The sequence below is a fragment of the Elgaria multicarinata genome, chromosome 2 (genome assembly GCF_023053635.1).
Source record: "Elgaria multicarinata webbii isolate HBS135686 ecotype San Diego chromosome 2, rElgMul1.1.pri, whole genome shotgun sequence".
Classification (NCBI taxonomy): Eukaryota; Metazoa; Chordata; class Lepidosauria; order Squamata; family Anguidae; genus Elgaria; species Elgaria multicarinata.
Genome location: NC_086172.1, coordinates 63,873,873 through 63,900,598, shown reverse-complemented (window position 1 = coordinate 63,900,598; position 26,726 = coordinate 63,873,873). Strand labels below are relative to the sequence as shown.

At 38.5% G+C, this 26,726-nt stretch overlaps 1 protein-coding gene across 5 annotated transcripts in view; it reads right to left on the bottom strand.

The window, feature by feature from the left end:
* DPP10 (dipeptidyl peptidase like 10) overlaps window positions 1–26,726 on the bottom strand; it is a 657,697-nt gene that overhangs the window by 111,903 nt on the left and 519,068 nt on the right. For all 5 annotated transcript variants that reach the window (XM_063116617.1, XM_063116616.1, XM_063116619.1 and 2 more), the window contains exon 5: window positions 22,698–22,772. In XM_063116617.1, the coding sequence (XP_062972687.1) occupies window positions 22,698–22,772 (75 nt within the window). The remainder of the gene's footprint in view (window positions 1–22,697; window positions 22,773–26,726) is intronic.

The following is a 26,726-nucleotide window of genomic DNA, read 5'->3' as shown; positions in this document are numbered from 1 at the left end:
GAGGGCAGCTTGTGGAGACTTAACTCTAATATAAAGGTCACCTTAAGAACATCTTAAATACAGTCTCTTCTTAATACATTTCATACCAAACAATGTTCCTTGCACTAGTTGTAACTAATATCAAATTTTTCATTAAGTACAGGGCACAGAGCTAGGAATGATTTTCTGCTGTATTGGTATACATAATCAAATGAAATACATCCTTTACCCACTTTATTAAACCGACTGCCTCTGTGGAATCACACAGTATGCCATGTGTATTTCAATCTCTGAATAGCAATTTTGGAAGAATTATCTCCATGAAGATTTTGACAAATAATATTAGCTAGCATTTATCTTTGAAGCTTTCATTGATATTAATGAAACATCTCCATATTTAGAATGAAGTAAGTATGAAGGAATATGCTATCCTGTATATCTATGAAATATTGGATATCAAATGTGTTTCTAGGACTTTCGTATCTTATCAATTTACATGTTTGTTACTGATATGCAATAACAAGCCAATCTTGGTGGTCAAAACAAACATGCAAACAAACGAACATTATGTAGATTTTTAGCAGTGCCTCTCTGCCAATTGTTCATAATTCAGCAGCAGGGTTACTTATTGGTCCACACAACCAAATTATTCACACTGCATTATTTTCTTTAGAAATTGATTAGATTTGATGCTATTTTAAAGACCCTGACTGAATGTTAGGTATGCTGGCTCTACTGAATAGCTCTGGTGTCTAGAATCTTTCCTTGACAATAACCCAATATCAGACATTACCACCTCCTTAGTAACTATTTTTAGCAGAATGCCAACTGTAGGTCATCTTTACATTGTATCTCTCAGATTTCCATTAAATGTAAACATTAAATGCAAACTTTTGCATTAAATGCAAACTTTTACCCTATTTCGTCAATGGTTCACATACCAAGGAGCTGTTATAACAGCATTCCTATGGATAAATATATGTGCCACATTTATATAACTTTTATTTCAGAATTTTGCAGTTTCTCCACAAGGAGAAAATATCTCTCCCTGGCCTGGCATCAGCATCTGGCATAGTCAGGCAATGCCAGAGTTCTAGCATTAGACCATTCCATTATGTCAGTTTAATTTTTGCCTTTCTCTTCTTCTGTGCTCTCTGCATTTTGCTAGCATTCACAGCTTTCTTAATTTCTTCACCAAGCAGGATATAGCACTATAAAAGTGGTATATGCTATATGTCAATGGGCCCCAACAGTTGTCAGTGCACTTCAATACTGCTATTATTATTATTAATAATAATATTTATTTATATAGCACCATCAGTGTACATGGTGCTGTACAGAGTAAAACAATAAAATAGCAAAACCCTGCCTATAAAGCAGTAGTGTGGCTCCTGCCTTTTATATACCACTTCCTTACCGCTTTCATAGTGCAATATCCTGCTTGGTGTAGATCTGGCCTCAGTTGCATCATTATCTACATTAGGAATGCACAGATTTTACATTTTAAAAAAATCCATCTGCATTTCATGGATTATCAGGTGCCTTTCATTCCATTTTTCGCTCATTGACAGAATTACCTTTTTTCCAATTTGCGTTTGTGCAAGCCCTCCTCAAATGTGCAAATCCTCCCAAAATGTGAATTTTTATACTTTAGGCTGTGGGGGGCAGGGAAGGGGAGTACACATTTTCAGTGAGAGTTTTTTTTTTTTTAAGCATTTTTCTATAAGTAAAGTTCTGAAAGGAAAAAAAAAATACCTGTCCATAAGTCTGTGAAATCTGTGTGACTTGGGAAAGGCTGGTCTGCTGTAGAATCATAGGAATCTGAACTCATTTCTGTTGCAGATTTCTCCAACTTCCCTAATCTACATAATAAATTAATTTTGTTTTATATGTTGATGATATTTTTAAGTAGTTTTAATACTGTTCTTAACTTACTATAATGCTTGTATATAACGTTGAACAAAAAGAACCACAACAGGCGACAAACCTGTTGTGGTTCTTTTTGTTCATATTAACTCCACCATTGCCTTGCGTTTATTTGCATATAACATTGAACATAATTTGTAACTTTTGTGAAAATCAGAATGATTTGAAAGGCTCACTTTGGCCTTTGCTAGACCTTCCTTAAAATCCATGATAGAGGAGGGGAGAGACTGCGATACAATTATCGCGGGCTGTCGCCCTAGTCTAGACATCAGACGTGACAAACTGAAGGAAAGACCCATCGCATCCGCCATTTTTTCATAGTTAAAGGGGCGGTAAGTGTTTTTTTTTAAAATTAAATTCATTTCCCCACTCCCCCCACCCTGCCCCCGATGGGCACAGTGCTCCTGGGGAGCACTGCGCTCCATGCGCATCTTCCCCCAGCTACACGCGAGTTATTGCATGGAGCCGGGAAAAGCCACGGAACGGGCTACACGCTCATGGGCTTGAGCTCAGTCCGAGACTGTGGGGAAAATCAAGCTAGAATGGGTAGGCTATATTCCAGGGCCAGGGAGGGTTGATCTGGCCCCGGGATCTGGACACACAAGGGCGATCCCGGGTATCAGCCCGGGATGTAGCCTGGTCTAGCAAAAGCCTTTGTTGTGTGCTTTGCGTTCAAATGAAACAAACCAATGCAAAATAAAAACAGTGGAAGTTATAAAAACTCAATAATATGAGAATGGCATAACGCTTTCTCATAAAAACTAAAAACAGAAAGTTTCAAAATTCCTTATTTTAAGCTATATTTTAAGCTATCTCCTTGCATAAAAATAAAGGAAACTTCAAAACTTAGAAACCTAAAATTAATACTCAACAAAATAAAACTTTTGGAGAGGCTTGATATGAGTATGGACAGGCTTGTCATTCACAAGCTTTTGTTAAGACTTCATGAACACTGTCAATATAATGCTTCCTTTGAGATTGTTATTATCTCTTCAGTAACTTCCTTTGAGAACATGATCTGGCAGGAAGAAGGATATTTTATTTTATTTATTGAACTGACAGGTATAAATCAATACTAAAATATTTTCTTTTGTAGTACAATAAATAAAAATGCTATTCTCTACTGTGCAAACAGAAGAGAAGGAAAAAGAAAGATGTTTCATATCAAACATTCGGGAAGTTAGTTTTAAGGATCCCATAGCAACAATTAATGGGAAGGGTGGTGGGGCACCTGTAACTCAAGAGAAAGTGCACAGAGAAGTCACACAACTCAGTCATTTTATAATAATTTGCTCTAATTGCTAATGGTGCAAAAGGGATCCCTAGAGACAATATATGAAGAGGTGGGTGGCAATTTAATCTTGGGTAATATGTCTAAATGACGTATCCATCAGCAACTCCTGGAGCGCAAGAGCTCACCTTCATATTCAGCTCAGAGAATAAAGGTCTATTAGTTAAAGGGAAATGTGAAAGAAAACAGAAAGTAGTGCTGATAATATTGGGTTGGATCCAGAGGTGCCCTCCCAGAAATAGAAGAGATTTTTATGATGGTGTAAAATGTTTGCTCTAGAAAAGAGAAGTAAGAAAAAAGAGAATCTCTTGTACAAACATGAGAAAGCAGAAACTAGTATTGATCATTTTGGCTTGGATCCAGAGGTATCCTTCAATGAGCAGAAAACATTTTTATGATTTGGTATAAGATCCGTCTTCTAGAAAAGAGAACTAAAATCGAAAGGACCGCTTCTCTTTGTACAAGACATCATACAATTTCTAGACAAAGTCTTGTACAAGTCGTACAATGTTTTCCACTAGCTCTTGCATAACAAATTATAGAAGGTTATCATGGCAAGAATTTCTTTTGCTAGTACATATCTGGATCCAAACCACCATGATTTAATTGTAAAAGAAGAAAGTAGATTAACCCAAGAAATTGAAGGCAGCTGTAAAAATGAGATGTCTTGTGAAAAGTTATACAACAAAATCAAGCAGACAAAAATGTCACAGAAAAAAATACTGGATTGTTTTGTTTCAAATTATCCATTGACTAACAATGCGATCTGACTGTGCATGTGGCTGTGGAGGTTTTAATTAAACAATTATGCACTATGTGGATAAGCAGGGCTTATCTATCTATTGCAACTATAATATATAATTAAAAGTAACTCTTTTTTTCACCTTTTCTAGCAATAGAGTGAGATTTTATAATCTCATTCTACTTCACAGACACATTTTTAAACTGTCTATAACAAACGTAACCCCCCCCCACACACACAAAATCATAATTATTATTTTCATGGGTAAGTGTTAATATATAACGCTTACCTATCAGAAATAAACTAAGGTACAAGCTAAATATGGTCTTTGCCACATGGCTAGCTCTGGCCTGTAAAATTAAAATAAATAAAAGTTATAAAGGTGGGATTGGGACCATGGCATAGCAGAGGGAAATTTTTAGACCTTGCACTCCAAGGTAACTTCACGACAAACATAGTTCAACCCCAACAGAGGAACTATGCTATTTATGCCAACCACCATTCAATTATGCATTTAGCTTTTGGGAATAAAAAAATACCATTACTCTGCCTTTCATATTTCCTGTTCTAGTAGCTGGCATGAAAATATGTACAGATAGTTGATGCTCCTATCTGTAAATGCCATGTATAAGGAACTGCCTTATACTTTAGAAAAGGAAACCTGTGGTCAACCTGTGGCCCTCCAGTTGTTTTGACCTACAACTCGTATCAGTCCTAGCCAGAATAGCCAATTGTGAGTGATGATGGGTGTTGTAGGCCAAACATCTGGAGGGCCACAAGATGCCCACCCCTGCTTTAGACCATCTTTCCATATAGTACAGTATGGCCTTAGCTAGACCTAAGGTTTATCCCGGGATTGTCCCGGGGTCATCCCTGCCTGTTCCTGGCATATCCTGTGTGTCATTTACATGAACTCCCTACTTAAAACTTTTTTTTTTTTTTTTTTAAAAAAGGAAATTCTAGTAGAAATATGGTTTTTAAAATTTTGTATACTTTTTAATATTTACTGTTTTTAACTTTTGTTATCCACCCTGAGAGCTTCGGCTATGGGGCGGTATATAAATTTAATAAATAAATAAAAAATAAAATATTAGACTTGGGAGTACATGGATATTGCTAGCCGATATTTATTACACCTGGAAAATGGGTGAAATCTACCAGACTTCCAGACTTACTTTACTTTCCCCCCTCCTGCAGCTTCATCCCCAACATCTGCTTAAGCCCTATGTGAACCACAACTCCAACAACCACGCCCTCTAGCTTCTGGGTGGGGGTATACATGTGGGTACTAACATTAAGTTAGTTCGGCTGGTTTGCCTTCCCTTTTTTTCCTCCTCCCCTGCTTCCTGTGCCAACCACCAACAGCCACTTCCTATAGAAGACAGAGTCTTTGTTTCATTTTAACCCTTTTATTATTATTTTGGTTCCAATACATGTTATGCATTTATGTGAGCTTTAGTAAGTATTTTCTGCATTGTAGTCAGAGAGCATTCCTCCCTCCACAAACTGCCCATCTGTGCCCACAGTAAAAGGATTAAGCCAAGCTTCAATCTCTGGGGAATAATTGGGGCAAGGGTTGTAAGCATAATCATCCTTGGAATAACTTCCCAGGTCATAGTACAACTGAGCTGAAAGTTTGCTTCCTGAGCCAGAAAGGTATCTACAGTGAAATCCTCCCTCCCCAAATCATCATCGCTGTCCCCCCTCCCAAAGTGGGCTGTGGCCTGACCTTGACAAAAATTTGTGGGAGTGGTTTAGCAAAAGCCATAGTCCCCATATGAGTAATGTCACAATGCTGATGTTCTTCCACATAAGGCTTCTTACTCCAAATGGGACCACAGTACATGATGGGCTGATTATTCCAGGCCATGCCAGGCAGCAGAGCTTGCCCGACGCTGTCATCCTTGGTGGGTGTTTCTCTCCCAGAGGACGCTTTCCTGGCTGGCAAGCATCACGAGGGGAGAGAAACGCCCAGAAGCAATTAATCAGCAGAAAGTACTAACTGTAACTGAAACATAGCCAAGGAACAATCACCCTTCCACATCCAAAAATAACATCCAAGTAATTTTTACCAAGCTTACCCTAAGGTGGGCATACCCTCCCTACAATGAAACTTTAGGGTAATTGTACTACATTAGTAGGGGTGTGCTTCTGGGTTCCCAAAGTCTCAATGCACCCATGCAACCCAACCATATACAGGTTTACTTGAAAGTAAGTACCACTAAGTTCAATGGAACCGGCAGCCATGTAAGTGTATAAAGCAAACACCAAGAGTAGGAAGAAGGTAGATCTTCTAATGTTTTGAACTTCAACTACCAGAGGTCTGTGCCAGAATGGCCAATGGTCAGAAATGCTGGGAGCTGATATATGGAGATCTACTCCTGGTGTAATGAACTGCAGGCTTTATCCTTAGACTAATGGTTAATATTGCCTGTCCGTTACTATTATCTGCTCATGGTGCAAATTTTTGGAATTCGTCTCCTAAATGTACATCATTTAAATAGTTTTAGGGCTATCTAAAGTAAGTACTAAAAAGTCCAACTAAATCATGTACTTGCCTGAGTGCAACCCTGAGCTTACTCTAGTTACTTTAATTTTAGAATTTATTGTAGCTTTGTAGAATTCAGTAGGCCTTAGCACAAGCTTTGGGGCTCATAGTGCTTGCCTCAAAGAAGAGATGAGCACAAGGAACTCCAAAACTCTTTAATCACAGTCAAAGAATTTCAGCTTACCCCAAATTCTGGCTGCAAATTCTCCTGGGAGGTGGGACCTTTTGCATCCCAAGAGAGAAGCTGCTTACATGAAAATGTCAGGTAGGCTTTATGGTAGATTCCTGCAATGAGCAGAGGGTTGGACTCAATGGCCTTATAGTCCCCTTCCAACTCTACTATTCTATGATTCTATAATCCTTAGCAGGTGTTTTCAGATATGTATCCTATCCAGCCCCATCTATAGCCCCAAAGACACTTACCAACATCAAGAGTCTCCCTTCTGGGGACTCTCCTCAATTACAGAGAGACGTTTACATTTGACAACAAGTGACTGTCTCCATCACCCATTCCACCATAACTCCAATTCCTGGCTATAAAAAGTTAGCTTTACATATCCATGAGAGGTATTCTGCTGGCTTAGAGAAACATTTAACAGCCAGAAATGACAGAAGCTTCTAAACCCCTGTATGTCAAATCAGGAGGAACTCTTCCTTTAGATTGGCTTGGACATTAGTTGAACCATTTCCCAAGTTTAGGAAATGACTTGGCTTAGTTCTGACCAAGTATGACACAAGACACAGAATTGGCTCACAACTCACCCATTTTACAATCATGGCCTAATCAGCTGCTTGGCTCAACATAATTGCATTCAGCATAATACAATTCACCTATGCTCATTGCATGAAGCAAATTCAATAGGCAATTTTGAATAATCCCAATAATAAGGATGAGAAACTTTTTGCACCAAAACTTCACTGTGTCTACTTTATAACCCAATAATCTTAATGTTAGTAAATGTTAATAACCTGATCTTTGCAAGGTACTGAAGCACTTCAATAAGATTTGAACTTTATTGTTGTTTGCATCAGGCTCCATTAATTCCCACTCCACAGGACATCTCAGCATGTTATGCCAGTGAACTTGTACTCAGTGTGTGACTCAAAGAATAGAAATCAGCTACAGAAGCTCTTACTTTTCTTCTTAGTTAAAATTGCAGTACCGGGTCTGAAAAACTTCAGAACAATCTCAGCAATCGCTGCCTTCCCAAACATATGGTACAACTATTATTATATTGTCTATATAAAAAAGAAGAGATAAAATTGACAGCCTTTACGTTACTTTACTTTTTTATGCTACAGTAGAGCTTTGTAGTTAACATTTCCAAACCGTTTGGGCTGGCTTTTGACAAAGCAAGTCCATTCAGGTCAAGTCTGGAACTTTAGAAGAGTTGGTTAGAGGGGCGAAATTCACATTCCGCTTGCTAAAGTACAGTTGCTAAAAAATAAAATAAAAAGGAATATTCTGCTCTGAATTTCAGTAACCAAACACACCACATTTACCAAAAATTTATAAAAATGCATACATTTTTCAAATATCAGATTTGTAAGTACCAACAACTTTTGAAATAATATGCTGGCTTTCTGCAAATCTTGCAAATTTTGAAGACAAAGCTGGCAATTTAAGGTTGAGAAAATACACTGCCATATTTAAATAAAAGATGGCAGAAACTTATACACTAGGAGTCGACAGAAACACAGTAACCTTTAAGCCCATAAGCCAGTCTTCCCCAGGCTGAGTTCAGGTTATTGATCAATATAGCTTATGGCAGCCTTCACCAAGCAGATGTGTTGGATTACAAGATGTGTAAAGACCATCTTAATTTCCAAAGCATTTTTTGGATTCTGTTTTTAACCTATTGCACCTTAAATCTCTGCACTGTGGCTAGGTGTCTACTCTGGTAGCACTAGTATACTGCAGTTTTAAGCTGTTTTATATTATATTGCATTTTATCCTGCTTTTTGTGGTTTTAATTTTTGTGAACTGCCCAGACAGCTTCAGCTATTGGGTGGTATAGAAATGCAATAAATAAATTACAACACCCACTACCCAAAGCCAGTGACCAAGGCCCTTTCTACACCTAAGGATTATCCCTGCCTGCTCCCAGGATCCATTGTGTGTCATTTGGATGCAAAGGGATGATCCCAGGGAAAAGGCAGGTGTAGAAACAGCCCAAGTTGGTCAAGATGACTGAAGTTGCAGTACAACACATCTGGAGGTTACCAGGTTGGAGAAGGCTGCCATTAAGTTATATTAATCAATGCCCTGAACCAATTAGTACTCATTTAAAGCACAGTGAGGAAGACTTTTAGATATATCACCTTCAATAACTATAATATTTTATGCTGATTTAAAATACATTTATACATATCCTTTCAAGACCCAGTAAAAAAAAACAGCCTTCCAAAATCTTCAAAGGAGAACTATGCTGACTTCTCGTTCCTTTTACAGATGCAGCTGATGTGGAAATGGGGAAGGGGTGGCAACACTGGCTGCAGTGCAGGCTGGTGACAGAACAAGTCCACTCTGGTACATTTTGATCTGCGCTGGAACTTTAGAAAGAGTTTAAGCCTGGTTTGGAATGGCAATTTCTTTATTATACCACCCAATACCCAAAGCTGTCTTCTTTAGTTAGAAGGGCCAAATTCATATTCCACAGCAGTATCCAACTGTGTCATTCCAGTGGCGTAAATGACATTGTGCTAGCGGAACCTAGGTTCTGAATGATGTGCAAGAGAAGAATCCAACTAAAGTTGCGTCTGCACAAGCACAGTTGCGCATGCAGTTTTTACATCACTCTTGTGCAAAATGTTGTGCTTTCTTATTGGGCAACTGGTTATGCTACTGCTTGCACCCATTGTAATGGGCAACCGCCTGCGCAATAGAAAGACCCAGCGGAGCTCCAATAGTGCTATTTGAATTTGTGGAACATCACCACTGGACCCTGCCCCATATAAGCCTGTTCATAATTCTTTCCTATTGAAATCACTGGGACTTAAAATAGTTGCATTTTGGCTAATTTGTGCCCAATTCGGGACTTAAAAGCCAGAATTTGGCATGTAACATTTGGCAGCATTTTTGGTGTTTTCCACATGTCATTCAGGAAATAATGGTAGCAATTTTGCTTACATTTATAAAGAGTAGAAGAAGAATCTGCCTATTTCTTGAAAAAAGTTTGAGATTTTTGAAGATCAAGAACTTTAGCTATTCAAAATTCTGTTACACATTCATATTATCTGAGGGTGGAATGTTGGCTATTTCATGAAAAATTGTTACAGAAAAATAAAAATATTACCAAGTTGGAGGAGACATTTTCTCAATTAGGATTAAACAAATCTGAACATGTCAGATTTTGCTGCCTTGACCTTTATGGAAGATACTTCTAATTTACATATATGGTCATATTAAAGTGAGGAAAAGCACTTCATGCAAAAGCTCCTTAGACACTGTGACCTGTCCCTGGGATCTGGTGTCAGTTCTTCTAAGCTCTGGAGACCAGAGCTCCAACTCTTCACTCAGATATGTTCTGGGGCCTGTAATCCCATCTGCAGGAGTGACTCCCACAGTTCCTACAATATCAGTGCCTTGGTTATTATCATGCTTCTGCTGCCTTTCAGATGCCACATACAATTTATTCCTCCTGCCAGTACACAGAAAAGGCCAGCAAGAACTAACAACTTGAAGTCCTTGAGAGACCATGTTATATAGGAGCCAGTGTGGTGTAGTGGCTAAGGTGATGGTCTGGGAGTCGGGAGATCCAGGTTCTAGTCCAGACATTTGGAGCTGTAGAGATGTGTTCTGATCCACACATTAATCTATTGGTCTATTCATTCCACAATGAGGACTAGACAAAAAAATCTGAGTACCTGGAGGACTGACTGTTTATCTGAACATTATTTTAAATGTGCCCATTATTTTAAATGTGCAGCCAGTGTGGTTTAGTGGCTAAAGTGTTGGACTGGGAGTCAGAAGATCCAGGTTCTAGTCCCCACTTGGCCATAGAAACCCACTGGGTGACTTTGAGCCAGTCACATACTCTCAGCCCAACCTACCTCACAGGGTTGTTGTTGTGAGGATAACATGGAGAGAGGATTATGTATACCACCTTGGGTTCCTTGAAGGAAAAAAGGTGGGATATAGATGATGATGATGATGATGATGATGATGATGATGATAATAATAATAATAATAATAATAGAAGGGACACCTGCTTTGAACATTCATCTAACTATTTCAATCATTCTATATCTCCCATTGGATTCTGAAACTGGTAAAGTATAAAAGTACTGTCTTTACAATATTATAGAACATGTCCACAAATGTCAAATTGTATGATCTGTTATTTAGGTACTGAGCAAAATATAAATGGCTCTTGAAAGTTAAATGGCAGATCAATCCAACAAAATCTCCAACATAATTACTCTAAAACATTCTGCCCTAGACAAGAGCAGAGTTTCTGCTGGGTCTTCCATTGTAGCATCATTACTGCTTTGTAGGGCACTAAGTCCCAGACAAGCTTTCATCCTGCAATGTAATGTATCAGAGTGAATGAGGAAAGGGCAGACATAGCCTTAGGAAACAATAAGATCACAATGCAGTGAGTAACATCTCTTATGTAACTCAAAACAAATAAAAGAATTCGTATCAATAAAATTTGGATTTTAGTCAAAATGTATTAGCTTATTAAGAATACTGTTTGGGGATATAAGGGAGCCAAGCCAACATATATCTACTGCAAATATGAAGGCAATATCTGCCTCGGAATTCATCTTAATTCACAGTATATATTAATCCCATATAAATTAGTCTATGGCATACTGATTATGGATGTGCCAAAGGTAGAACCGGGGAGAGTGATGCCAGAGGATCAGGACTGAGTGGTAGGCCTTAGCTAGACCTAACGTTTATCCCGGGATTGTCCCAGGGTAATCCCTGTTCATGTAAATGACACACAGGATATCCCAGGAGCAGGCAGGGATGATCCCGGGATAAGCCTTAGATCTAGCTAAGGCCGTAGTCAAAGTAAAACGATTATGCTTCCAAGATTAAATTTCCATTCTAAAGCCAACAAATACCCATGCTGTTATAGGTTCATATATTAAAGTTATACAAATAATATAATTAATATGTTTGGTGCACAGTGTTTCTTGTTTGCAAACTTTATTTTTAACCTTTTGGGAGGCTTATAATTTCAGTCTACTAACAGCTGTTCCTGCTGTCACTTTCCTGCTGAGTTTATTCTTTAAAAAAAAAAACCACACACATGTTGCTGACAGACTGTTTTGATTGGGTTCACCTTTGATGGTCAGGCAGCTCTACTATGACAAAATTTTAATTAGCATTTATATTTATATATTTTTATCTCTGAGGTTATGTTTATTCTTAAAATGTTAATGTCTTATATTTTATTATTTCTATATCTACCTATACACACACACTTATCCTAACCCTGTAATTTCTTATTTTTCCTTATTGTGGAAATAGTGATCCAGAACACTGTTGTAAGCATGATCTTTGGTTCTGTAAAATATAGAAGGCAAAGTTTTTAATATCATGGACAACAGGGTGCTGTAGAGGTTCTTAATGGTTGGTTGCTACTCCAAATAAGTAACATTTATGTTATAAACTGTTTAACTTTATTCAATTGGAAAGAAAAAGAGAGGTAACTTTTTTAAAGCTAGCTCAGATAGTAGCTATAGTTGTTCAGGAGACTAATATTTTAGGAGCAGGAACCAAGAACAAGGATTAGGACGTGTGGGTTATAAAAGTGGATAAATCTTTTCCTGTCCGTTCATTCTTGTGTTTTTCTGGCCACTTCTGTCTGAGGTTTGGCTTATGCCCAATAGCCTGCTTTCCCCCCACCCCACAACTACACAACCCAAGCTGGAGTTGTGGAAGGATCCCTGAAGGCAATACTGATAAGAGGCAGCTGTGCAGTAGAGTAAGAATAATTGCTCACTGGAGGGTTTTCTTTCCACAGCTGACAAGTTCTTAGAGACTTCCTACTGTTCCTAGCATCCAGTCATCTACTTTACCTCCATGGCATTCTCCTTCTGTGCCTCTTTTTATTCCCTAGTTTTTGTGATTCCCTTTGACTCGGTCTGTTTAAGTCCTCATAGTGAGCCAGTCAGTGTGTTTCCTTGCATCTTCTGCATTTTCTAATCTATATTCTTTTCCTGTTGTTCCCTTCAGTGACTCTTCTCAAAACTCTTTGCTCCTTCTCCTGTGGTTTCAGCATTCAGCCTTTATTCTCTGATTCTGCCCCACCTCTTCCTATTCCCCAAAACACTTTACATCAAACACTCTCTTATTCCTCTAGCAATCTAAATTTTGTGATCCCTTTCATATTCCTGTCACTGTCACCACCCATAGCCAACATGGCAGTTCTGGTGAGGCCACCCAGGGATTCCCTCCTGCTCCTGAGGCTGCCCAGGGGCAACATGGTGCTTGGCTGGACAGGGATGCACCTAATGAGGAGGAGCCCTGCTGCATGCTGCCTTCATTCACACAGGCACAACAGCATCCTCCCCAGGCCCGTCCAGGGCCTACCCTGAAGGTCCGAGCCCAGCCCAGAGAGGATTGCCCAGAAGAAGCAGCCAACACAGACAAGTCAGTCGGAGAAGTTGGAGGTGCACTACGAGCAACCAGGCCCAGTGACAAGAGGCTGAGGTAAAGGCATCTGAGCGAGTGAATGAGCACAAAGCACTCTGGGAGTTGTAGTTTTCGGTGGGTGGTGATGGCGGGGAGGCTTATGGAATGGAAAAATGAGCTTCAGACCCCCCGAACCATTCTCATTGGTTTGGGGAAGGAATACTCTAACAAGGGCATGCAAAGACCTCTGGACATTCTGGTTCTAGAAGTTTAGACTTTCAACTTAAAGAAATGATAAATGTTCTTTTAAAAACAACATTTTGTTTGTTTACCTTTGCCAGTTTATTTGTAGTAGATTTATTATAAAAGTGTATAGTTCTTTCATTCAGAATGGAAACAGGCAAACATATTTTTATCCAATCATTTTCACATTACTAGCCCCCATGGCAACACAGGGTTTATACTTGATAAGATATATTTTAAGAACTAAAATGCCAGTGATACTTTAGATTGTTGCACCAGTTGCAAAAACCCAATAAAATAGAATCACAGATAATCTGATATTTGATTTGCCATGCCAATTTTTCTTCTTTAAGTGCAAAACACAGTTGGTTTGATGCAGAGTTTTATTTCACCAGTGCAAGCATTCCCAAGTGGAATTTCTCTGAGAAGGCTCCTGTTGGCAGAACGTTGAGGAACTGATTTTTTTATTATTATTACTTTTTTGTGTGTGCTGATTTTCCTTCCCTCTACACCACTCCTAATATTAAAGTGGGACCCCAGCTATCTGGAACATATTTCTAGGTGAGATAGGCCACTGTAGAGGGATGGAGAATCAGCAAAAATTATGTCCTTCCCTTTTCAGCCAGAAGAAAAGCTCCAACAGATCTAAAGTCTCCTGCTGTGAAAAGAGTCCTTCTGTTCATGTGAGGCTTATACTGGATCCAACTCATTAAAAAAAAGCAAGATTATTCACTTCTACTTTTACAAATGTAATTCACAATACCTTACGTGAAGTACTAAATTCTCATTTGGGAATAAATTCATGACTGTAAGCAATATATGGTTGTTTGGCAGCAAGATTAAAATTCAGAATACGGTGATCAATGCCTATTTTAAGATTAAGTGTTCATTTGCAGCTGAATTCATCAATACTAACGGCATCTTGTTTAAATATTTAATTACTGAGAGATAGCACACAGCACCTTCTCTGTATCCAACTACTGCAGATTTTCAAGTACAACACAGTAATATCTGACACATTCAATTAAAAAGGCCATTTCCTAAAAATTGGATTTTCCTAAATGTTTTGAATGTGCAAATTGAAAACTATGCTGTTGTTTGTGAGGGCTGTGTTCTGTGTTTCCTGGAGATATATATATATATATATATACACACACACACACCACCACCACCAACAACAACAACAGGTTGTGGTGATAATTAAAATGTGCTGGGATGCAAAGGATTGCATCGAAAGCTCCTGGATGCACAGTTGTGTCACTGAAAGCAGCTCCCCTGACGCTCAACATGCTGCTCTTAAAAATCAGGAGGATTTCAGGAGTGGCTTCTGATTCCCAATGGATGCATAGCTTTAATTATATCGTGTACTGCCTTTCAGACACACTGTGTGGAATTATTTTTCAGCGCTCTGTATGACAATGTAGGGATACTGCATAAGTGATTGATTTATTCATCAGCACTCTTCATTGCACTGACCTCTCCGATTCTGGTAGGCTTGAGTGAGTTTGCTCAGTATGCACAGAAAGCAAAGGAAGGCCTAAAAGACTGCTGATAAAAAACCTTACTCCAATTACTTAACTGTGTATTAAACATCAGGAAAGTATATGAATTCGAAATACAGAAGATGATGAAGAAAAAGGGTAATCCCTATACAAACTCTCAATACATTTTCTGGGTATATTTCAAATAATAATGACCATTATGTTTGAAATATGAATTTCAAATTCATATTTGAAATACTTGAAATACGAATTTTACATACTGCTCTGTTCTATAAGTTACATGGTTCCTTGAACCATGGCCAAAGTCATTATTCAGTAGAATTAATTATCAGCACACTTTTGAACCTGAATGTGATTTCTGAGTACCAGGTGCAGAATGCACCATGTTATTTCTACTTAGTTAACAAAACACCACAAGATTCCCAAGTTCCCCAGTCTGTAACTTCCTAGTCAATTCAGGCAAATTTCAAGTGACTCGGGCCTTAGCTAGACCTAAGGATTATCCCAGGCAAATGGAGGGGTCATCCCTGCCTGCTCCCAGGATCCCCTGTGTGTCATTTGGATGCACAGGGATGATCCCGGGACAATCCCAGGATATAGGCCTGGTCTAGCCATGGCCTTAGAAAAGGCACTTGGAAAACAACAGCAACCCTCCATCTCTGGGTTCAATTTACTGACCTTCCCTTGCTTGGCCTTGCAGGGAACTATAGGGACAGACAGAGCAGGCATACATAGCACACAGAGAGTGCTAAGAGTGGCAAATCTAAAAGCAAGTATGTTGCTTTTCAAGAACCAAGGAAATTCAATGGGTCTTACTTCTGAGTAAATATCTAGGGATGGAAATGCAGCCTGTGCAACATTGAAACTTGCCCAAAAACTTGATCACAATCTGCTACTTTAAGATGCCAACAGGAAGAAAAAGCATGCAGCATAAAATGAGCTATAATAATTAACATACTAAACTGTAACTTATTCTCATTTAGGATATTTTCCTGTATCATCTCGGGTACTTCCATAATTCCAGTAGAACAATTATTGAAGTTGTCTCCAAATACAGACACAAAACATGAAATGCTTCCTTTTCATGAAGCAGTCATAAAAAGCTTTTTATCTCGGGACACTGGCTATTGAAAAGTTCAAATGAGACCTCTCAGATTTCAAGTGAGAGAGCATAACTTCTGGGGCTCATTTATTATTTTGAAAAATAGTTCCAACACATAACACTAGCTTTGATTTATATTGGATGTCAACATGTCCCCCGTCTTTACGGCAGTGCTTTGGCACCACAAGTTGCCTTGCTCCCACACTTGCATTCCTTCCCGGCATCTGCACGGGAAGGAATACAAGTGTGAACTTTCCCGCTCTTTAAAAGGAAAAAAAAATGAGAAAGGGGGAGGAGAGGGAAGGGGCCATTCCGCCCCCTTTTTAAAAATGTTATTTTCTGTATCTCCACAGCTGTGCAGATACAGATAATAAAAAAATCCGGGGGAAAGTGCCAGCACATTCCCTGATTCTACATCTGCAACAAATAATGCCCTTTTTGTTATCAATCGTGCTGCTATATGCGAGATGTGTGTGAGAGAAAAATATCGGGCAGCCCCTGCGTTTGGTAAGGATATAGTTCCCCATCCTGCTGTCCTCCAGATGTTTGAGATTACAACTGAAGCATCCTAGTCGGTGTCCAATTGGAGAGGTGCGAACTGGGTAAATTCTGATCAAAAATGAACTGAAACTAATTTCTCATCCACCCTATGTACACATTTCCTTTTTAGGGCTAGAGGCCATTGGGAACCCTAGTGAAACCACCTTGAAATCAATGCATGTAGTTCAGGGCTGCCACTATCATTCTGCCCCTTGCTCATCTGTATTCATTTGAACTAGCCATAGTTCTTCCTCTTTAGGAAGGATGTAGCGTTAGGGCTTGTAAGCCTTAACTCCCAATTTCCCTGCTTTTTTGGTGCTTGGTTGAAAACTGTAGAGCCTTAATATTGTTTTGTAAACTGTAGATTTTTGTTTAATGAATTGCTTTTCAGGTGTACAACCTCATTCAGATTTATACAATAAAACAGAATATGATGATAATAGCTACACATTTAAATAGCTACACATTTAAAATAAAACATTTAAAACAATCAATCAAAACTCCAGGTACTCAGGTTTTTTGTCCAGTCCTCATTGTGGAATGAATAGACCAATACACACTTTACAGACTAATGTGTGGCTCAGAACACATCTCTACAACTCCAAATGTTGTAACACAGTTCAAGGCTCAAATAACATATAAAAAGGTGTGTTTTAGAGCTATGGCTGTTGGGCGGTATAGAAATGTAGTAAATAAATAAATAAAATGCATTTTTTTAGACAAAATGCATTCAAAATATGTATTTAAATTCAAATATTAATACAGATTTTTTAAAACAAAAGGATGGAATGAATACACTTAAGGGGAAAAAAACCATGTTTGCAACTGACAGAGACCAGAAATAGAGTAATCCATCCATCCCTAGTCAAAATGAAATATCCTGACAACCCTAGGTAAGTAAAACATATTATTTGGGGTCAAAAGGATAGCACAGGTGGCACTAGGCAAATCTACCTATGGAATATTTTTCAGAGGTGGGATATTATAATAATAAAAAAGCTCTATCCAGCATACTACAGAAAACAGAGATCATAAAAAAGTCTTCAGTTAAAGATCTACATGGTTTGTTTAGAGAGAGACAGGCAATAAATAAATAAATAAATAAATAAGCTATATAAAATGTTGCACTCATGTCCTGCTTGTGGGTTTCCTATGGGCAGTGGGTTGGCCACTATCAGAACAGTCTGCTGGACGAGATAGACTCTTGGTCTGATCCAGCATGGCTCTTCCTATGTTCTTATAAAGCCTGACATTTCCTCCCTGAAATTGTACTGTCGCCATAATACAAGCATGGAGAGGTCTTAGCCCTAGCAATTCCACTAGCTCACATACTGGAAGGAAGAATCCCAGGAACCTTCTATGGGCTTCTGGATATTCATTCAACCACCAACTATTAACCCTACCTGTCAAAGCTGATGAGCATATTGTTATCTACAGCTTAAAAATATGTGGGTGGGAAAGTCTGTATTGGTGGAAACAGTTTCTGCAAATTACTCTGACATTTAAGAAAGTTTACTTTTACTTTAAAATTATCGAGCTTGAGAAAAATAATTGAAAATGTATTGTTGGGTTTTAGAATTTTCCTCAAATATTCTTCAGATTAGTGTTTAAGAGAATGTTTTGCAGTTTAGTAATCATGTCAATGTGATTGAAAGTAAATGTTGGTTCTGTCAATAAAAGGTGTGTTTTGTAGAATGTAACGTTCATGAATAATAAGAAGTCTTTGGCTTCCTAATATTAACAACAAATCTAAAGCTAACATCATTATTTCTTCTAATACCAATTTCAGCCTCCCTGCATTCATGCTTACATAGTCAAAACCACACTACCCCTATACAAGAGATAGGTATTGACAGTCGAGGACTAGATCTACACTAGGGTAGGTGTTGTTGTTGTTTTAAAAAATCCATATTGAAGTGCACTGATAACTGTTGGGGCACAATATATATATATATATATATATATATATATATATATATCTTTTCTAGCATTATTTCCCACTTTTTATTCCGTTCCCCCCACCAAATACTACCACAGATGTCATTGCGTGCACTACGAGGTATAAATGTGCAAGAGGCATAAAGTATACTATATAGTGTTTACCATGATGGGATCATATCAATACGACATGAATTGTAGATCAGGCATACAAGTACAAAAACAAAAAAACATGTGGGGAACTATAACTGGGCTGAGTGGCTGGAAAGGGAGGAAGAAACAATAGATAGGTTTTTGGTTTTTTAAGGGTACAGAGAGAAGTATCTAATTGTCTGGCAACATCATTTCCTGAGTCATACTGTAAAGCTTTATAAAACATGTTCCCACATAAATCAATTAAGAAATGCAATATTTAAATGCAGCTGTGACTGTGCTTGATCCCACATCACTCCCCAAAATAAACAACAAAGAAAAGGGTTTTCTGTTTCTGCTTCAGTTGTTATTTAGTGTACAAAACTATTTTAAAAAAATTGGTAATGCAAATTCCAAAACAAGTAGAGTTTATTCTCCATAGAATAGGTTGGGTAGGCAGTGGCTGGGAGAGTAAATGATTTATGACACCCCTGCAGTGTGGTTCACTTTGAATACTTTAGGTCAGGCTCTCGTTTACAAGAGTCTTGCAGTGCTGTCTAGTGGTATTAGATCTCTATTGCACTTGGGGGATAGGCAGAAGCTGAGAGAGTATAATAACCATGCATTGTTATTCATTGTTCAGCTGAATCCCCATATTACAGGTTTGGGCTGAGGGATTAGTAAATATACCATTTTGAGCAATTAATACAGAATATCTAAGAAGGTGACTGAGGCCTTTGCTAGACCAGGGGTTATCCCAGGCTGATACCTGGGATCGCCCCTGTGCATCCAGATGACGCACATGGGCTCAGGCTCAGGGAGGGATCATCCCTCCCTGGCCCCAGGATAAAGCCCTACACTTTGGGCCTGCTTTTTCTCGTGGTCTCGGGCTGAGCCCAAGACCGTGAGCATGTGGCCAGTTTCCGCGGCTTTTCCCAGCTCTGCGCAATTACTCACGCGGAGCTGGGAGCCATGCACAGGGCGCAGCACTCTTCAGGAGTGCTGCGCCCATCAGGGCTGGGGGGGGGAGCGGGGAAAGTTGGTAATTTTTTTAAAAAAACCACTTACCTTTGCGCAGGATCGATGGACTGCTCCTGCCCCTTTAAGAATTAAAAATGGTGGGCGCGACGGCTCTCTTCTTGAGCTCATCATGCCTTGCGTGTAAACGAGGGTGAGATCTCGCATTATTCATAACGCAAGGTCTCCCCTCCTCTCCCCCGGATTTTCACTTAGATCTAGCAAAGGCCTGAGTCTGAAGACAATAGTGGTAGTGATATCAGTTGTTGTTTTTTCATCATTGTATTTTGATTGCTGAATTGTGGAAGAGATTGATTTTTTAATTTACCTAAAAGCATCAAGATATTGGGAAGTCATGTCAGTGAAATCAGCACTGAAGAATGTACTACTTATTTGCAATTCTCTTCACACCTCTACATGTTTACTCTGTAAAGTGACCACTACTTCATATTATTGAACTTGGACAAAGATGTCAGGATTTGGCAGTGGAAGGAGAAAAGGTGAACATAGACTGAATAATGAAAGGTCTTCCATTTCCAGGAACCCCATTAGCCATTCAGGAACCCCATTGAACCACTGTATAGGCTGCTATGAGAAGCACTCCTGAAGCTTGATCAAACTTAATCTGAACAACAAGGACACAATATCTCAGGGTGGCAACTTGTGGCAGCGCAAATGTTTTGGCCCACAACTCTCATCCCCACCATTGGCTGTGCTAGCTATGAGAGTTATAGCCCCAAACATTTGGAGGGCCGCAAGTAGCCCAATGCTGCCTAACCTAATTTAAACTTCTACTTTTTCCTGGTACATGACAGGGCAGTCTGGAATAAATATGCATAGTCCTTGAAAAGTTAATGACAATTAGATGATCTCTTGTCATCTCAGCATTCACTTTAACATTAGTTTAATTCATGATTAGCTAATATGGGATAAATTTTATAGCCAGTCTCAAAAAAAAATATGATGAATAATCATAGACATATACAAGGAAACCTTTTTTCCCTTTAAAATCAATGAACTGAGCTTCAGCAAGCTGAAACATCTATCCTACAATTTTGCCACCTATATTTCTTAGAATACCACGTAGGATGAGTGTACCTAGTTCTAGGGGGTACATTTAGAAAAGGTAGCTAAATATCTGTATTGAAAAACAACTTCAGTAATGGATACATAACCTGACATGAACTTTCTTCAGCAAGAATAAACACATATTTATTTTAATAATCAAGTTTATAGAGCAACATCACAACAGCTGCAAAAGCATACATCAAAAGCACACATCAAAAGCTTTCCTCATTCTATCCTTCATGATTTAAAGAATTCATTCAATTATTACTATTGTATTCAAAGACAGCTTATTTTCATGCAAATTTACATCCCGTTATGCATAAAGGATATTTTTAATTGTGCTGAAAGAACTGCAAATTTAATTAAAGTTTGCCATTCCAAGCATAAAATAGATAAAAGAAAATGCTGACAACAAAAATACATATTCAGCTTTTTAATTTAACTCTGTGTTTATTTTTAATCCAAACATCAAAATAGCTATGGCACTAATTACAATTTCATGGCCAATGTTGGATAAAACATGTGCTCCCATTTTCTCTTCAACTCATTCAAACAATGCTAGCTTATTTGATGCAACGGTTTTGATGCAAAGCTTCAGCTATTGGGTAATATAGAAATGAAATGAAATAAATACATGCAAAAATATAGTGTGTATTACACAAGAATGAGTCTGCAGTCCTGTACATACTTAGCTGGGGACAAGTCCCACTTAATTCAACGGGAGTTAATATATATGTGATAGGAGGGATGTAGGAATATTATGTCTTAACAAGTTCACCTTCACTAAAGAATATTTATGCCCAACAATACACCACTTGCAATTTGAAAACAAAGTACTACTCTAAATATTCTTTTGGTGGGGTCCCAAATATGTTCTGTCTGAGGACTTATATTAGGGTTGGGGAATTTTCAGTGCTCCAGACGTTTTCGCCTACAGTTTCCATCAGTCCTAGCCAGTATAGTCAATGGTGAGGGATCATGAGAGTTGTAAACTACCCTACTGCTGACCTATGTCTTGGTGATCACCGGACTTTGCGTCAATCCTAGACTGGAAACTGTCTAGGAACTGTACACCTCTCTGAAGTTCTTGAAAGAAATGTGGAACAGAATATAACTAATAAGGCAACTAGAAAAACAGACAAGCAAAAGTTATCTTTAAGTTCTTTTTCCTGTCTCCAAGCAGCAGTGGTGATGTTGCTCCAGTCTATCAACATAGAATCCACTCTAATATTGAGAATTCTACTAATTCCAGCAGTGATCAGTAAGGACAATAGGAGCCATACCTCATGCCACATGGCATGAATTCTTGATTACATGCTATTTTTTAGAGGAACACATTCATCATGTTTTCAAAGAACTTGCTGGCAAGTTTTGTTTTGTTTCATTTTTTAATATGGAAGAGTATTAAAACATGCAGTCCACTCCTGAAGTCCGAAATGCACAGGAAGTGCAACAATTAGTCTGAGTTAAAGATTATACAGATAATAAGATCTTATACATGCCTACTCAAAATAATCCCCATTAAATTCAATTGGACCTACTTACTCCCAGACAAATATGTATAAGATTGTAGCCTGAAATTGCTATTTGTAATGCAGGAGAAAATGCACAGGTAGGTAGATATATGCAAAACAAATAGCAGTTGAGTGGGATTAATTCTACTCAGGATAATGACATTGGGTGGAATGGTTAAATTTTTCTCCTCAGTGTCCTGGTCCTGATCCAATTCTCCCTCTCACCTTGCCCCAGCTGCTATTAACTTTTATTAATATATTTTAATCAGGATATCTTAATTTTGGATCTCTGACGCCACAGCTTGTTTCACCCACAGAATTACACTACATAAATATCAGTTATCCAAACCCATAAGGAATAGTGAATCTATCAGGACAACCATACATACATGTTATTATTCGAAACTCTAGTCTAACCAAACTTAATCCAAAATGTAAATGAGAGCAAAAGGTTTATCTGATCTCACAGGAGCTTACTAATATTAAACCAAGAAAAAGGTTAATTTTTTCATAGCTAAACAAGTATTACTAGTGTTACTAGTATTTTCCAATTACTAGCTTACCTGTTTGATGTCATATGCAAGGAGAACATATTTTAAATCTGGTGATACTGAATATCTTGATGCTTTGAAAGTTACCTAAGAAAAGAATGTAGTATTGGTCATTTCGTTACATGAAATACACTTTTCCTTAGAAATTTCAAAAACATGAGCATTTAAAGACATCAGAGAAAGCAAAGTTCTTAAAAATAAACACAATTTCCAAGGTAATTGGCAATATGACATGTTGGCTTGCTATTAAAAAAATAAAAGTTTTAAAATCCCACCCTGCAAAAGAATCCCCTTGAATGTACCACAGAATAGCTCTCTAGATCCCAGTCAAATGTTCAAGTTGTAAAGTAAATATGGTATATAAATAATTATGATTACATTTGTACACTTCTACAAATCTAGATAATTTAAATAACTTCTGTCAGTTTCTTTCCCTTGATATTTTGGAGAAGATCTCTCAAAAAATTGCAGAAACATAAGATAGCTATGTATCTGTTTCTATTTCTGTTCATGATACAAACATTTTACAGAACACACACACGTGTGTGTAAGATTTCCAGTCTTCAGTGGTGTGTTAAATATAGTAGAGGAGAAAAGAGAAATTATTTATTTATTATTTATTATTTATTACATTTTTATACCGCCCAATAGCCGAAGCTCTCTGGGCGGTTCACAAAAATTAAAATCATCATAAAACAACCAACAAGTTAAAAATACAAATACAAAATACAATATAAAAAGCACAACCAGGATAAAACCACGCAGCAAAATTGATATAAGGTTAAAATACAGAGTTAAAACAGTATAATTTAAATTTAAGTTAAAATTAAGTGTTAAAATACTGAGTGAATAAAAAGGTCTTCAGCTGGCGACGAAAGGAGTACAGTGTAGGCGCCAGGCGGACCTCTCTGGGGAGCTCATTCCACAACCGGGGTGCCACAGCGGAGAAAGCCCTCCTCCTAGTAGCCACCTGCCTCACTTCCTTTGGCAGGGGCTCACAGAGAAGGGCCCCTGTAGATGATCTTAAGGTCCGGGTAGGTACATATGGGAGGAGGCGTTCCTTCAAATAACCTGGCCCCAAACCGTTTAGGGCTTTAAATGTCAATACCAGCACTTTGAATCGGGCCCGGACCTGGACTGGCAGCCAATGAAGTTGTAAAAGGACTGGCGTAATGTGATTGAAGTATTATCAAACTAATACCGCTTTATATCTAGGTGAAAGTACATGACACCCAATTGAATTCAAAGCTGTAATTTAATCTAAAGGTAATGGTAATGTCAGAATGAATTTAATAGATCTGATGTAGAAGAAGGATCAGAGTGTACTTGAAGCAACAGAACCATTGAATAGAATTATTTTATGTGCATCTGAAGATGCTTCCTCTCTAAAGAACAAGGAGGTCAAGCATGAGGCAAAAATGCAGGAAAGATGGATCAAGTACCTCTCTGTAGCTAAACTGCTAACATTAGAAATAAAAAGAAAAACAGAATGGAAAAGGAAAATGTCCAAAACCAGGTTATGCTTACATGTGTGCTAATGTCTCTCTTTGCCCCATAGAAATAGGAAATTTAGAATATGCAATAGGATCCTTTTTAAAAAGATGACACAATATTAGGTGGGATAGCTAATACCCTGGAAGACAGAAGCAAACTTCAAAGTGATCTTGATAGGCTGGAGTGCTGGGCTGAAAACAACAGAATGAAATTTAATAGGGATAAATGCCAAGTTCTACAACTAGGAAAAATGCACAGTTACAAGATGGGGGACACTTAGCTAAGCAATACTACAAGCAAGAAAAATCTTGGAATTGTTGTAGACCACAAGCTGAACATGAGCCAACAGTGTGATGTGGCTGCAAAAAAAGCAAATGCTATTTTGGGATGCATTAATATATAATATATTAGTATAACTTTGCACAAAAAATCGCACAAAGTACTAGTTCCCCTCTATTCAACACTGCTTAGGCTTCATCTTGAGTATTGTGTCCAGTTCTGGGCACCACACTTCAAGAAGGATGCAGACAAGCTGCAGGGGATTCAGAGGAGGGCAACGAGGATGATCAGGGGTCTGGAAACAAAGCCCTATGAGGATTGACTGAAAGAACTGGGAATGTTTAGACTTGAGAATAGAAGGCTGAGGTGAGACATGATAGCACTCTTCACATACTTGAAAGATTGTCACACAGAGGAGGGCCAGGATCTATTCTCAATCAACCCAGAGTGCAGAACATGGAATAATGGGTTTAAATTACAGGAAGCCAGATTCCAGCTGGACATCCGGAAAAACTTCCTGACTATAAGAGCAGTACGACAATGGAAACAATTACCTTGGGAGGTCATGGGCTCTCCCACACTAGAGACATTCAAGATGCAGCTGGACAGCCATCTGTCAGGTATGGTTTAAAGTGGCTTCCTGCATTGAGCAGGGAGTTGGACTCGATGGCCTTATATGCCCCTTTCAATTCTGTTCTATGATTCTATGATAAGCTTTCACATCAATATTGCATTAGCAGAACAGTCTATTCATGTTTATTCAGAATTAAGCCTCACTGCATCCAATGACCCCTAGTCCCACTTAAGTTTTTATAAGATTACAGCCTAGCATGACCACATTTTGGAAACCAATAAGGAGAACATCATGGTCGACCTTCAAGGAGGTGTGCCCACCCCAACGTGCCCAGCCCCAAGGAGGTGTGCCCATCCTGACATAACTGCCCCCAAGGGGGCGTGGCCTTGGTCACATGTCTAATTTATTGACAATAACAATATTATTAAAGACAATAACATAAGGTATCATTGAGCATCTCTGAATCCTATAATTATTTTCAATATACAAAGCCCAATGTTACACCTTTCCAGGCACTGAAAGCATTATGTTTGTAAGTGAAAACTGAAAAGGCCTCTTTCCAACAAAGTAGCACTTGACAGCATTATTCCAAGACTATCCTGGAAAAAGCAAGCCTTGAGTAGAAAAGGAAATAAAGTCTGATCCAGTAGATAGCATAGATTCTATGTTCAAATCTTCATTCCAACACATCCTTTTCTTGATCAATGAGAAAGAAGTCCCCAGGAAAGCCAGTACTTACTCAGACCCTCAGAACACTTACTTGGGAGTATGGCCCACTGAAGACAATGGAACTTTTAAAGTTGGAATAAACAGCCCATTATAGCCATCAGATCTGTTCATCCCTTGAAATTTAAACAATCCTAAAAAAAAACAAGGCATGAACAGATCTGTTTCAAATTTAGCATGGCTATACCCCTGCTTAACAGCTACCATGGTGCCAAGTTTCATCTCTTTATCTTTAATTTCTTTAATGCCTAGCTTTCCTGGGGGCTGTGATGAAACAGTACAGCAGACATCCCCTCCCATCCTTTGCACACATGCCAGGGAAGGAGGGAGGCACTTAGAGACACTCTATGTCTTTTGAATTTGGTAGGACTTGCCAAATTACTCTTCAAGTAAGCATGCATTATTAGCCCAACACTAAAAACTTAGCATTGCATTCTAAACCACCAGAAGTGTCCCATTCTTAATGAGGAGGATCCTGCACCCATGCATTGGATTACATACTTTTACAAAAGTAAGTTTGTGGATGGAAGCTTCATTTCTATGGGATGGAAATTATGTAGGGGATACATTAGCTTTCCCTTTGCTTTCAGAACCTGGCTGGGAGTTGGGGCTCTAACTTCAACCAACCCCAGGAGGTCAAAAAACAAGTGGCTACCTCCTTGACAAAACCTAGTCATGGCCAAATAGAAGAACACTGTTTGAGGCTCAAGTGCTTTCCCACTTTTTAAAGATATTTCTTTTAATTGGTAATGCTTTTCTTCCATGATAAGACTCCCCTGCCTCAAATCTCTCCCTACACCACATCATCATTAAAACCCATCATAGCTAATAAGAGCCCGGGCAGTATATACCCATATTGTGATTCCCTTTCAGACTGGATTGCCAGAGTATAGTGGGTAAATGAGGGGAAAACTTTCCTTAAAATATTTCTCCTACGCTTTACCAGTGCAATGGGGCTCTCCTCCTGC